At 40.2% G+C, this 15,266-nt stretch overlaps 1 protein-coding gene across 1 annotated transcript; it reads left to right on the top strand.

The window, feature by feature from the left end:
• Window positions 1–8,044: 8,044 nt before the first annotated feature.
• Window positions 8,045–14,514, top strand: LOC140363209 (taste receptor type 1 member 1-like). The gene is made up of 6 exons (XM_072449635.1): window positions 8,045–8,248; window positions 8,885–9,182; window positions 9,733–10,443; window positions 10,655–10,861; window positions 10,950–11,070; window positions 13,535–14,514. Exons 1-6 carry the CDS (start codon window positions 8,076–8,078, stop codon window positions 14,458–14,460), a joined length of 2,436 nt encoding a protein of 811 aa, XP_072305736.1. The 5' UTR covers window positions 8,045–8,075; the 3' UTR covers window positions 14,461–14,514.
• The last annotated feature ends 752 nt before the right edge of the window (window positions 14,515–15,266 follow it).

Below are 15,266 nucleotides of genomic sequence, written 5' to 3' on the forward strand. Positions count from 1 at the left end.
TTGAACTTTGAGCACCTCTGATTGTCTCCGCCGGGCGTCGTTACCGCCTGCGTGAACCACGACTCGCCGGAAACGGGTCCTGCTCCGCTTTAAGATCCTAAGGTTTCCTTCGATGTCACCCATTCTGGCCCCGGGTAACACCTAACGCTAGCAGCTGGCAGCTTCACGTCTCTAACAATAGAACTCCCGATTACAAGAGTTTCTCTCGTGTGTTCAGCGGGCGTGTGATCGCTGAGGGGAGAAAACCTATTATAGACGTGAAGCTCACGGCGCTCTGAGGTTCGGCGTTTAGCGCCTTGTCCCCTCCGAACTGTCACAAAATGGTCCCTATTCTGTTCCTGGTCTAGTCCCGGCTGCACGGGAGGCGCTGAGGGGCTGAGCTCGGCCTTACTGCTACTGCTAATGCTAATGCTACGCCCTGTAGCGCGGTCCGGTAGCCCTCGCGCTAAAACCGAACTATAACTGGACTTTAGCTCCTCTAAACAGCGGATCCGCGCTTCTAACTCCGTAACCCTGGCCTCCAAAACTACCACTACACTGCACTTCACGCACCTATCATCAGAGAAGGAGCCAGGGTTCTGACTCGACATATGACAGCTCAAACAGGTAAAGGTAGATTCAGCCATGACGCTAGCGGCTAGGCTACGCTAGGCTAGTTCAGGCTGGAGCTAGAAAGTGAGGAGGGCTTTTTAATCCACGAAATACTGAAAAGCGAGCGGCTTGAGGCTCCGGATTGTTTGCGGAGAAATCAAACGTTCACTTTCGTGTATATGATGCGTAAATAGTGTGTATAATTCGTGGATTAATCGGTAAAAGGCTCTAAGAACGAACAGCTCTGAAAATGCGACACACTCACCGGAAATGACGTCAGTTGATCCCCAAAATTCAGAATCTTAATGGGCTATTAGAATCCTCTTTGTCTTTGTGAGACCCTGGCTCAACCACCCTGAGTACCTGATTAGCATCTACATGTCCTGGTCCTGGTCCTCTACCTTTCCAGGGGTTCAGTAACCCATTATAAATAACAGGAAGATTAAACCTTAGCCCTCCATTTCTGTTTAAAGAAGGTCTTTCTTTTTAAACAAAAATAGCTTCCTTAACTCCTCTTTCAAACCATCTTTTCTCCCTGCTTAAAACCTTCACCTCACCGTCTTCAAACGAGTGTTTAGAGGCTTCAAGGTGGAGATGCACGGCGCTCTGTGGTCCTGAACTTGTATTTCTTCTGTGCTGATAAAGCCTCTTGTGTAGAGGCTGTTTTGTCTCACCTATGTATCGTTCTTTACAGCTTTCTTCACTGCATTGGATCGAATAAACTACATTGCTCTGTTTTTGAGTCGGCAACTTGTCCTTAGGGTGAACCAGTTTTTGTCTTAAAGTGTTTCCTGGTTTAAAATAAACAGGGACTTCGTGTTGTCTAAAAATTCTCTGCAGTTTTTCCGACAGGCCAGACACATAAGGGATAGAAACACCCTTCCTTCTCTGTTCAGTTTCCCTTTTGTCCTGCTTCTTGGTTCTCTTCACTCTGTTGAGAGCCCAAGCGGGGTAACCACAGGCTGAGAGGGCATTTCGGACATGTTTTTCCTCTTTCTTCTTGCCCTCTGAGCTGGTGGGCACACCTTGAGCTCTGTGTTGTAAGGTTCTGATCACACCCAGCTTGTGCTGTAGTGGGTGGTTGGAACCAAAGAGCAGATACTGGTCCGTGTGTGTAGGTTTCCTATATACTTCTATTTGGAGTTTCCCGTCCTCTCCTCTGATCGTGGAACAATCAAGAAAGGCCAAGCGATTCTCCTTAGCGTCTTCTCTTGTAAACCTAATATGTGGGTCCACAGCATTGATGTGATCAGAGAAGGTTTCCAGCTCTTGTTTCTTGATTGTTACAAAAGTATCATCGACATAGCGGAGCCACAGTTTTGGGGCTATGCCTGAGAATGAGGACAGTGCCTTCTTCTCAAAGTGCTCCATGTACAGGTTGGCCACTATGGGAGAGACGGGCGAGCCCATGGCACAGCCACGAATCTGTCTGTAAAATTGTCCCCGGAATTGAAAGTAAGTGGTGTTCAGACAGATGTCCAACAGTTTACATAATGTGTTCAGGTGTCAGTTTGGTCCTTTCCTGTAGGGTGGTGTCTTCCTGCAGTCTGATCCTCACTGCTGCTACTGCATCAGAGGTCAGGATGCAGGTGAACAGGGACACAACATCATATGAAACCATGAGGTCATCTGGGTCCAGTTGGAGATGTTTCACTTTATCCACAAAGTTGTGCGTGTTTTCCACATGATGTTCCGAATTCCCCACAAGCGGAGCCAATATAGTTGTTAAATGCTTGGCCACATTGTAAATGATGGAATCTGTGCTGCACACTATGGGTCTGAGTGGAACCTCCTTTTTGTGTATTTTTGGAAGGCCATAAATGCAGGGCATGGCTTCACCAGGATACAGTCTGTAATACAGAGGCCGGTCTATCGCTTCCTCTTTTTCCAGCCTTTGTAAACAGTCTATCACTTTCTTCTTGTAGCCACTGGTCGGATCTCTTTTCAAGCGCTCGTATGTGGTCGTGTCCTCGAGGAGGGTGTGGACTTTGGCTTCGTAATCAGCTACGTTGAGAATCACAGTGCAACGTCCCTTGTCTGCTGGGAGGATGTTGATGCTATGATCTTTTTCCAGTGCTGAAAGTGCTTTTCTCTCTTCAGATGTGATATTTGAAGGCGGTGGTTTGGCACTCTTCAGGGTCGCTGTGACACGTAGCCTCAGGTCTGCAGCCTCCGATTCAGTCATTTTGTTGTTTCTAATTGCCGTTTCAGTGGCTGTGATGTAGTCCTCTGTAGGGATAAAACAACCTATATTAAATCAAAAAGAAACGCAATTTAAATCTGTGCTATCAAGCTCTATCACAATCAAATGCAAACGGATTCTCAAGTTTTAATGTTTTTCCTCCTTGTCCAAGAATAAGCCAAAGCCCTATATCACCAAAGAAAAGCAAAATAACCAACTAATTCTAAATTTTGACAAAGACCACCACAAAGCAGGTGCGGACCTCCACTACAGTTTAATCGAGCATCATGAACAGAAAAGTCAGGCCTGTTGGTAAATGGTGTCGGGCTCTTTGGCTCTTCATTCTGGCTCTTTGGAGTGACGTAGTTACTAGTGATCTTGTTATTGTTGTACCGTAACTCTTTTAATTGGGCTGTAATTTCATATTGTTTTGGCCACATGCAACGAGGCACATTGTCAAGTAAATATCTATTTGTATTTTGCAAAAGATGTCGATGAATGGGAAAATGTAAGGAACTTTTTCTCTTTAACACGCTTCTCTTTCAATTCTTCTGACTTCATGTTGTTTTGTTGAAGGAATCATTTCTGTCACCACTTATTGCTGACGTGTGCGCTCAGTTGAAGAAATCCCCGTGTTTTTGGTGTCAACACTTCTTTAGCTCACAGAGACTAATCATGGAGGTAATCATGGCTAATTAACCTCATTAATCATGGGACTGTCTGAGGGTCTCCAACTCACGGACTGTTTCTGTGAGCTGTTGCTGAAAGCCGTCAGAACAACTGAACAGAAGCTCTACTGCTGTTTGTGTGATTTTATGGGCCGAAGTGGGTGGAATAGCCAACATTTGAACTCAAGAAAGAGCAACATTACTTTAAATAAGATTACTCAAGGCAAAATAAAAAGCAATGACCCCAAATACCCCCAAAAAAATCCCCAAATACCCGAAAAAGGTAAAAACATAATTCAGTACAGAATAACAGTGTGGATGTAAAATGTATTTATCTGATTAATGTAATTGGACAAACAAAACATTAAATAATGCACATAATGATTATGGTATTTTCAAAGAAGAGACTAAAATCTGAAAGTAAGATATAAGATATTCCTTTATTGTCCCACATGGGGAAATTTCATTGGTGCAACGCAGGTAGATACAGAGGTAGATACAGAAGAACAGATCACTTATAGGAAGTCTGAAAAACACTTTCAGTAGAAGATCTCCTATAAATAAATAAAACTCCCATAGACAAATAAATAAATAAGGCGTAAGGTGCTCATTAAATATTGTCAACATAAAGCTTTTGTCACAAAAGACATACAGTGAACAATGTATTATAATATATTATTAAACGTAAATAAACTACTTTCAATTTCTTCAAGTATTTACTGAAATAAATTGAAACCCATTTCTGGTAAAGTAGACATGTCAACATATTAAAAATAATAAACCTGCCAAATACTAAAACCAGCAAGTGTGTCGGCTTCACTGTTGGAGAAGAGTTCGATCGATGACTAAATGCACTCCTTGTTTCAATATCGCCATCTAAAGTTGTACAAACGAGTTGCATTCAAATCAACCCTGCCTTGAGCGTTTGTTTTCCCTGACTGCCCTCTACTGTTTAGAACTTGTACGACTAATGGTACACTATCATTATTGTTTGTTTTTATTTTTATAAATACCCCAGAAAAAGGCAATTGTGCTGCTAATACTAACCCAATATTACCAATATACATGTAGTAGATACTGCTTAATTCAAACACTTGTTAAATTATTATGTATTCATATAATGAAACAGTTTAAAATTTAAATGTTAAATTCTTATTGGGCAATATTGTCAGTATGTTTGATTTGTTTAAAACTTCGCTCAATATATAAATACATAATTAGATAAATAATTAGCGTTTTTAAAACCTCCACTAGAGAGCGCTGTATCCTGACAAACAAACTAAACTACAGTAATGTTCAGCGCACTTTTGTGCAATTAAAATGAAAACGTAGGAACTGGTTGTCAGCAACCTGTAAAGTAAACGCCTCAACAGTATAATAAAGTCAAAATACTGTCAACTCAAGTGAAAACTACACAAATAAGACCAGAAACGTTGAAAGGTAAGAATGTCCAGAAGTGTCCATACTTGGGGGCGTAGTTCCGCCTAGCTAAAAACCCGAAAATGGTCGGACTTTTACGAGTTCTACTGAAAGTTTCTGTTTGGAAAACCAATGAAACAAGATATCGTTGGAAACCTAACAAAATAAACTTTAATTCACACTGAATGCATTTGTTATCAAGCTTAAATTAGCTGTGTTATGACTTGCTGAATACAAAAAAGTGTTGAAATTGTTAGTGTAGATGTTTTTATTTGAACGCTTGGGTTGATCCTATGTGCGTGACGGGTTGACGTCACGCACATAGGATCGTGACATTAGCCACGTGACTAGTACGTCATAAAGACCCTGACTATAAGTTCAGGCCGTGATTCCTTCATTTGCAGTCTGTTTCACTTGGCTGGTCGCACACTGTCCTGTTGTGAGCATACGATCGACACATCGATAACACTCCTGCTGTACTACAAACTACTAGCTAACAGCTCTGTCAGTACTAGCTTAGTACATCTTAATAATACTTGGGCTTACTTTTGATACATTTCATAGCATCACAGAAAACATTTTTTTTGTGTCTTTACAGTTCTCCATAAAGGACCATCATGGAGTCAGAGACCAGACTGGACTTTCTGGAGGCCGTCCTGAAGACTTCTGGATTACTGGGTCACTTTTTGGACAGCGATAGGTTGTGTCCAAGTCCTCCACCTTGTCCTTCGGCCCCTCTGGCCTCAACGCCTGAAGTCAGCGCTGAGCTATTGAGCACCATCGATGTTGAGGCCTATTTGAGCACTATGGACTATGAGGAGATTAAGTCCACTCTCATAACATGGATTGAGGGTTTGTTGAAAGATCAAGGTTTGGTCGTTGATGCTGAAGTTCCAGCACTTGGTTCTGTGGGAGGGCCTTCTGCAACACCGATGCCAGCGTCCATACCTGCACAAGAGCTGAGAGGCAACCAACCTGAGGCCCACACTGTGGTTTCTCAGCAAATACATACGCCTCCCCCAGGACCGTACGCTCCAACTACGTGCATTAAGAGGCCATTAAACGCCTTCATGTTATACAAAGCCGAGCAGAGGTTTAAAGTCCAGCTGGAGCTCAAAATCACCAACTCAGCTATAGTCAACAAAGAGGTGGGAAAGTGCTGGGCGTCTCTGTCTGAAGAGGAGAAGGCCCCGTACTTTGTACAGGCACGCAAACTACGCCTGGAGCACGAGGCTATGTACCCCGACTGGTCGTTCAAGGACAATTATCGCCAAAAACACAAGAAGAGGAAGATGAAAAACGTCTGAGCTGAGCCTGCATAATATGCCCCCGTAATGAGGATGAGTCCATATGCACCTGATCCGTGGACCTGATGTGGATTTTACACTCACATTCAGTTGTCGTATAGTTGTAAATATAAAGATGTATTGTAAACTTTGTAAATATAAAGATTTGTTGTTAACATTATATATATATATATATATATATATATATATATATATATATATATATATATATATATATATATATATATATATATATATATATATATATATAATATATATATATATATATATATATATAGGCATTTGTTTGAAGAGTACATTTTAAAAAACACAATTTCTTCAAGGGAAATATCAATCAATCTATTTGTTTAAAGTCTGCACATGTAGTTCATATAAAGGAATATTACAGGTATAAATAAATGGTTTGAAAAGAGGATGGATGAAGAAAATGCTTTTACATTTCTAATCCCTCCTCAACACAACACACTTTAATGATAGAGTGTATTATAATACAATCAAAGACAATACAACACAAAACAGTACAATGGCAACACAGAGACTAAACTATCCATTCATACTCTCATTCTGACATGACACAGGACAGACCCCTCACTCTCTGACCTTACACCCCTCTGACATGACACAGGACAGACCCCTCACTCTCTGACCTTACACCCCTCTGACATGACACAGGACAGACCCCTCACTCTCTGACCCTACACCCTCTGACATGACACAGGACAGACCCCTCACTCTCTGACCCTACACCCTCTGACATGACACAGGACAGACCCCTCACTCTCTGACCTTACACCCCTCTGACATGACACAGGACAGACCCCTCACTCTCTGACCTTGCACCCCTCTGACATGACACAGGACAGACCTCTCACTCTCTGACCCTACACCCCTCTGACATGACACAGGACAGACCCTTCACTCTCTGACCCTACACCCTCTGACATGACACAGGACAGACCCCTCACTCTCTGACCTTACACCCCTCTGACATGACACAGGACAGACCCCTCACTCTCTGACCTTACACCCCTCTGACATGACACAGGACAGACCCCTCACTCTCTGACCTTACACCCCTCGGACATGACACAGGACAGACCTCTCACTCTCTGACCCTACACCCTCTGACATGACACAGGACAGACCCCTCACTCTCTGACCTTACACCCCTCGGACATGACACAGGACAGACCCCTCACTCTCTGACCCTACACCCCTCTGACATGACACAGGACAGACCCCTCACTCTCTGACCCTACACCCCTCTTCCTCTGACTCACTCTGTACTGAGGGCATCACTCACTCTCTTCCAGGTATTTCCTCATCATCTCCTTGTAAATACTTTTCGGACTAGGTTTGTGCAATATTTTAATTTATGTGATAATCTGTTCCAGAGAATGACTCCACGACGTGAGACACGTGATTTTAAGGTAGTTTAACTGAGGTTGATATAACTTATTTTCTCCTGTGAGTTTATATTCATGATGACCATCTCTGTCTTTAAAGAGACTCTCTAAATTGGCTGGAAGAGTGTGTGTTGATGCCCTGAACATAAGCTGAGTGGTTTTAAAGTTTGCAACATCATCCATTTTTAAAACTGCTTATTTTACAGACAAGGGATTTGTGTGGTCATTCTAATGGACATTAAGAGCCCTTTTCTGTAGTTGAGCCTGACCTTATTATTTGGTCAGGTCCAGAATACCTTTCATGCAAATATTATTTAAAAACAGACTTATTAAGAAGCGTATGTTCTTTGTGTCATGAGATTTTGCATACTTTTATTTTAAATTTGCCTGTGACCATTTTCAAAACACACAAGCTCTGCCTCTTTGAGTCAGAGGGAAATGATCGTGACCATGTCATTATGAAACATTTCTACTTCCTATAAACGCTGCAAATAAGTGAAAAATGGAGCGGTGTTTCATGCTTGTGTTTCTTGAGTGTGTTTTGTTTGGAGGAGGCAGCGTAAGGGCATCTGAATTCCACCAAGAAGGAGACGTTGTGATTGGGGGAATTTTTAACATCCATCAGGACGACCAGCCCCAAAGCTTTTCTACACCACAAGTCGTGCAGTGCTCTAGGTGAGTGAAAAAGCAAAGAAAGCAGCTCCTTTTAGCAATATAAATAAAACTATGTATTGCTCATTCAATTATAATGACTGTTTCTGTGAGAGTTATAGGTGTGGTACAAGCTGTAGTAATAAAAGCAGGAGCAGCAGCCACAACATTGTCTATCTCTAACTTTTTGTTGGTGTGCATGAATTTTTTATTTACATTTTGTCACTTGTTCTGTACCAAAATACCAATAAACTTCTCACTTTTTTTTTGGACTCTCTAGTTTCTATGGTCTGCTTTTTATATTTTAGGTGTGCTTAATCTCCGATGAAAGATTTAGCTCTTTAATTTCAGTGTTGTAGAAGTGAATCTGATTTATTACTACATATGAAAGTGGCCTGGGTCAGGTTTGAGAAACAAATCAGATTTGGGCTGTTCACACTGACATGAAATAATCAGATCCAGGTCACATTTGAAGACATTCTGGCCCCAAACACAGAATAACTATTTTTACAGCTTAATTTATTGCAATAAATGTGGTTTGTTTTGGTGTCTGAACCCTCCGAAAGGCACCTTTAAATAAAATGCATCCTTATTATATTTGCATTATATAAAGTTCTATATAAGTAATTTGTTTCACATCTTTGTTCTGTATTTTTCCAGTAAGGAGTTTTACGTGTCGAGTTACCGCCGGTTGCAGCTGATGAGATTCGCCATTGAAGAGATCAACAACTCCAGCAGCCTCCTGCCCGGTGTCACGTTGGGCTTTAACATCTTTGACCATTGCTCAGACACGCAGAACCTTCCGGGCATTTTCCACCTTCTCTCAGGCAAAGATCCCATCAACCCCTGGACCACAGCACGCCACAACTCCTCCAAAATCATTGCAGTGGTCGGCGCCTTCACGAGCGCTGTAACCAGAACTGTGGCTCCAGTGTTTATGACACACCTTATTCCTATGGTAGATTCACTACAGTATATGTTAAAAGTGACTGTGACGCTTGAGTTACTTTAAGCTTCTGGAGTGTTTGTTAAAGGACACATATTATGTAAAGCTGTCTTTTAGGAGTTTTAACCATGTTACAACATGTTTCCATCTTCAAAAACATAGCAGAAGCTTAATTCCTGCTAGTTTGACAAACCTGTTTAGTTTCATTTTTAAAATGTGCTGCTTTGGTTCAACAGAAACAGTGAATCAATATCCTAATTTCTCTAGATGTTTACATTTTTGTTCTTGTATATTTTTGTTTGCTCAAATTTGGAGGTTAAACTCAATCAATGGACGTGCTACTAATAACGTCCCACTCATTTCAGGTGGACTCAAACCGTAAACAAAAGTATTTTTTACTTTTTACTCCTGTTCAATGGAGTTGAAAGTACCTGCTCTCAAATGTAGTGAAGTAAAAAGTGTCCAGTGTAAAATTTACTAAAGATTGTACTTTTATTACTTTCTACCACTGCAACTTAATTTGGTAACATTCAGTCTCTAACAACTTTTTGTTCTTTTTCAGATCAGTTATGGAGCGGCCAGTTCTATATTTTCCCTAAAACACATTTACCAATCTTTTCTCCGAACTGTCCATCCCAATAAGGACGTGGTTGAAGTTATAGTCCAAATGTTGCTGTACTTCAAATGGTATTGGGTGGCTTTCCTCAACGTTGATGACGATTACGGCAACGATGGTCGCACTGTGTTCATGAAGATGATTCAGGACACAGACATCTGCATGGCCTACACCAGAAAACTGGATGAAAACACAAAGTACCACCAAGTTTTCCAGCAGATAGAGAATCAAAGGATACAAGTCATCGTAGTTTTTGCTGCTGAATGGACAGTTGAAAAACTTATCCCAGCAGCTATTGAAATGAATGTCACCAACAAGACGTGGATAGCGGTGGATTCTTGGGCGTTAAATAAAAAACTTCCCAAAATGCCAGGTATCAGAAGTATCGGGACAGTACTTGGGGTTGCAGAGCCAGTGATTACCATACCTGGTTTTCATGAGTTTATAAGCACTTTACAAATAGTAAATCAACCTGGGGAGTTTTGTAACCAGTTTTGTAACTGCAGTAACTTGAGCCCAGGTGAGATTTCAAGTGCAGAGAACTCTTTCAATTTCCCTGTCTATGCAGCAATCTACGCCATCGCCCACGCCCTAAACAACACGCTACAATGTGGAGATGAAAAGTGCAACAAAAACATCACTCTATTTCCTCATATGGTGAGTATGATTTGAGAAATTGAATAGAACCAGCTGTTTTAGCCGTTTGTCGTAGAGATATTAATGATAGAGCACAGACATTGTTATTTAGCCTACATTTTTGACCTTCACATTAGGTCATAATTTAGGGGTTTGTATTATCATCTACGTGAGCATTGCAACATAATATCACAGTGGTCAGATTCTTGATGTTTGAGTGCCTTTCTCTCAGATCCTGTCTGAGCTGAAGAAGACAAAGTTCACGCTCCTGAACCACACCATTCAGTTTGACCAAAACGGTGACCCGAGGTTTGGACACTTCAATATCATCACCTGGAACAGCAGTGGAGAGGCAGAGACAGTCGGACTCTACACTTTTCAGTCCGCTCCACATTTGTCCATCAATGAATCCAAAATACAATGGCACACAAAAGGACAAGTATGTTTCTTTTCACTCGGCATACATTTTAGAAAAGCACATGCAGGTCCAGTACAACTTATTATGGCTTAATATGTTTACGGAGCAGGTTCCCTCGTCTCTGTGCTCGCAAAAGTGTCAGCCCGGATATCGGAAGAGTCCTGAGGGAGTTCACAAATGCTGTTTTAAATGTGTTGAATGCCAAAATGGAGAATACAACAACATTTCAGGTATGTGATGTCTGTGTTTTTCTGTTTTAGAAAATGATTTGGCAACATCATCATCTTCAGTTCAATTTTAGATGCAGACAGAACAGTAAATTAGTAAATTGAAAGACAGAACAGACATTTTACAGAAAGAATTGATGAGCGTCATCCCTGAAGAAGTCACAATATTCTGCAATGGATTTTACACAGAATACACAGGAAGCACAGCATAAGAAGAGCAAAAAACATTAAATATTGTTTTCAAAACCAGTGTCCAGAGTGTTTTTCTACAATGGAACACTTCTGGTCGAATGAGGGTTTACACCAAAAAATGTATATCACTATTTCGATTTGATCACGATTCATGTACTGACTAAATTCATATGAAGATGTAAAGAAAGTGTAATCTTTCTTCATAGAGTTCACCCTTCACTTGCTCAGAGCTTGACAGAGGCTGAACAATAGAAAGAGTGTGAGGAAAAGAGTTTATTTGGAGATATGGCGGTTTCACGATCAGATCACCATATTTCCCAACTCTACTTATAATCGCCATTTTACATTATAAGCACCAACATGTTCTATTATTGAGTGACTCTAATACAGTTTGCATTTGCTCTTGTATTTCTTCCTCTCTGCTTGACTGATGCCTTACTTTCCTTTTATCTGAAACCAGTGTCTCTTTCTTACGCCGTTAATTCACTATATCTTAACTCATATTTACTCATTAAAAATCCAAACACTCTAAAACGTATTTAAAGCTTTAACTGTTGCCTTAACTCATTAGAATGATTTAACTTCTTTAACCTTTGCACCTTTTGCTGTAACTCCTTTCCAATGTTTATGATTTTTCACAACATTTTTCACACTGCATGAAGTGTTAAAGCGTTAAATGTGTCCAATAAAAATAAACCAGTGTCGCCAAACTGCAGCCACACTAGTTTATTTTTATTGGACACATTTAACGCTTATCAGATTTGAAGAACACAATTTTTTTTATGTCAATGAATGAATACTTTCTCCTTGATTATGTCTAATCTCCTTTTTCTAAAATTCAAAAAAAATATCGCGTCAGCACCCCCAAATGTACAAAAATGCATTGAGAGATAGGAAAAGGCCCAAAAAAATTCTGATCGTGGAATCATGAAATTTGGCGTAGGGGTAGATGGTGACAAGAAGTAAAAAATATTATTACAGCCGTCCGCCCAACAAAATGTCAGCCATATTGGATCAAAATTTGCCAAGCATGACTCGAGAGTTTTTCCAAACGTCGTACTTTTACCAACTCCTCCTAGGACGTTGGCCAGAAAAAGCTGAAATTTGGTGAAAATGGTGTTGAGGAGTGGGACATCAAAAATTACTCAAATTACTTTGATACCTGTCACGGTCTCTGTGCGGCGAAGCCGCAAACTGTAGCTACAATTTAGGAAATTTCCCAAATTTTAAATTTGTTGCCGTTTGCGCAGATAAAGTCAGAATTCCGTCAAATTAGAATCAGTTGTAAACCCTTTGCCCTAAACATATTTGAAGTTATATTAATTTATTTGGCACGACAGCGCCCCCTAAAGAGTGACATAACATTTTACATTAAGGGTAAAATGTTTAATTTTTCAAAATTTTACCAAATTTGGCACAAAATTCCATTATGCCATCCCAATCAAAAAAGTCAATGAGACCCATGTCATATGACATGTCCCATGTTCTTCCAATGGGGAAAATTGCCAGATCTCTGAAATTTGAACAGGCTTTGAACTTTCTACTTTTATGAACTCCTCCAAGGACGTTAGCCCTACTAACCTGAAATTTGCTGAGACTCATCTTCAAGGGTGGACCATCAAAATGTATCCACATTTTTATTCTAAGAGTCACGGACTTTGTGCGGCAGAGCCTTCATATGAAAAGCAAAGGGGAGAAGACGCGCCAGCGTCACGGATAAGATAAGATAAGATAAGATAATCCTTGAATATCCACACAAGGGGAAATTTCGTTGTTACAACGCAGTAGAAACAGGAGGAAAGGACAGATTATAGGAAGTTTCAAAAAACACACTCTTAATAGAACTCTTATGAACAAAAAAAACTAAAAAAAAACTCTTATTAACAAAAACTCCTCACCTATCTTAATAGGGAATGGAGGGGGGGAAATAAAATAAAAGATAAATAAAAAATAAAAAGATAAAGATAAAAATAAGATAATAATAATAAAATAATGATAATAGAATAAAATAAAGTAAAAATAGCTAGCACAAGACTAGGTAATATAATTAGCAGGTAAGTAAACAGAATAAAAACAAAATAGAACACTCTTATTTAGCAGTAGGTGTCATGAAAGGTGTAATAAAAGATAAATTGGGGAAAATGGTGATAGTGCCCCCTCCTCTTCTGGCAGCGGCGTGGCGGGTGCCGATCATTGCTGCTTGCGGCTATATTTAAATATGTTATATTGCTCTTTCAATTGTTTGTATTATTACTTTTTGGTCGGTTATTGACAGTGGACCCATACAAATGTCTGCCCTGTGGTGAGTCTGAGTGGGCGCCTGAACGCAGCACCTCATGCATCCAGCGCTCAGTGGAGTTCGTCCCGTTCGAGGATCCAGTCGCTATAGTGATCATGGCCGGGACAGTGGTTTTGGTGGGCCTGTCTGTCCTCACCGCTGTGCTCTTCGGCCTGAACTACAACACTCCAGTGGTGAAATCTGCCGGTGGACCCATGTGCTTCCTGATTCTCGGCTGCCTCTGTCTCTGCAGCATCAGTGTGTTTTTTTACTTTGGTGAACCCACTTTTGCTTCTTGTATGTTGAGGTTTTTACCATTTTTGTTGTTCTTCACCATTTGCCTGGCGTGTTTTGTGGTGCGCTCCTTTCAAATCGTCTGCATCTTTAAAATAAGCGCTCGTTACCCCTCACTGCACAAACTGTGGCTAAAATATCACGGCCAGTGGCTGGTGGTTTTGACCATATTTATGTTACAAGGGATTATAATTCTCATCACACACACTTCCGCTCCTCCTCAGCCTCGCAGCGACACCAGTTCGTACAAAGACAAAATTATTCTCCGCTGTAGCTATGATCTTAAATTGTACAGCGTCTCTGTTGCATTGGTCTTTCTACTCTGCTTTCTTTGCTTCATCTTCTCGTACATGGGAAAAGAACTCCCCAAGAACTACAATGAAGCTAAAGCAATTACATTTTGTCTTCTTCTGTTGACTATGACTTGGATCATCTTCGCCACCATCTTCATCCTTTACAAGGGGAGGCACATTCAGACAATAAATGCTGTGACAATCCTGGCGTCTCTCTACGCTTTCCTCTTGTGGTATTTCTGTCCAAAAAGTTTCATCATAATTTTTCAGGCAGAAAAAAATACGCAGCAGCACTTTCAGGGGCTCATACAAGCATATATAAAAACAAACAATTAGTAATGTGAGTGACACACCAGTTTTCTACCACTGCCCTGTGAAAAGATAAAGGAATCACCACAATTTAAGCTTTGTTGAAAGTACATTAATTGTTTTTTCTTTCTTTTTTCCGTCTCCTACCATTGTCTTTACTCAGTGGCAGTTTTAATGATAGAAAAAAGCTATATAAGCTGCAAGCTCTGAATTAACCCAGTAATAAACCTCAACTGTACAAGGACTATTCTGAAACATACTGGCAGTGGCTTGATTTCACATCTTATTTAACCTTTTTCTTTGCCGTGGCTATTTGTGAATAATACATTTAAATTTTAGATTAAAACTGAAACTGATTGTACCATTTATCAGTAAACGAGGCAAGTTTCACTTGTATGTATGTCTTGTACAATTCTGTTAATTAAATAAACAATATAAATAAACCAAATTGTCTTTAATATGCTGTAACAAAAATCACTTAATTTCAACACATTGATAGTAAATATCTTAAAGATTTAAATATAGTAGTCTGTACTGTTGAAATTGTACTCTTCACATAATAGTTCATAAATAAAATGGTATGTTGTAACAATAAAGTTGTATGTGATGTTTAGTTAGATATCATGTCACATACGGGCATAAAGTATAAATAAGTGTAAAGTATATTAAGAAAAGCTGTGCTAAACATACTGCTATTCCTCTTATAATGTTATGAGTATCAACTGCTCTCACTACTGCTGAATAATATTTTTTGAAGTTCAGCCAGTGCCTTGTTTGAGACAAAGAAGTTGCCTGTTTACTCTGTGGTTTTGGTGTAGGCCTAATGCACTTAT

Source organism: Eucyclogobius newberryi, unplaced genomic scaffold (genome assembly GCF_026437365.1).
Source record: "Eucyclogobius newberryi isolate DKJ021-1_F unplaced genomic scaffold, fEucNew1.0.hap1 SCAF_17, whole genome shotgun sequence".
Taxonomy (NCBI): Eukaryota; Metazoa; Chordata; class Actinopteri; order Gobiiformes; family Gobiidae; genus Eucyclogobius; species Eucyclogobius newberryi.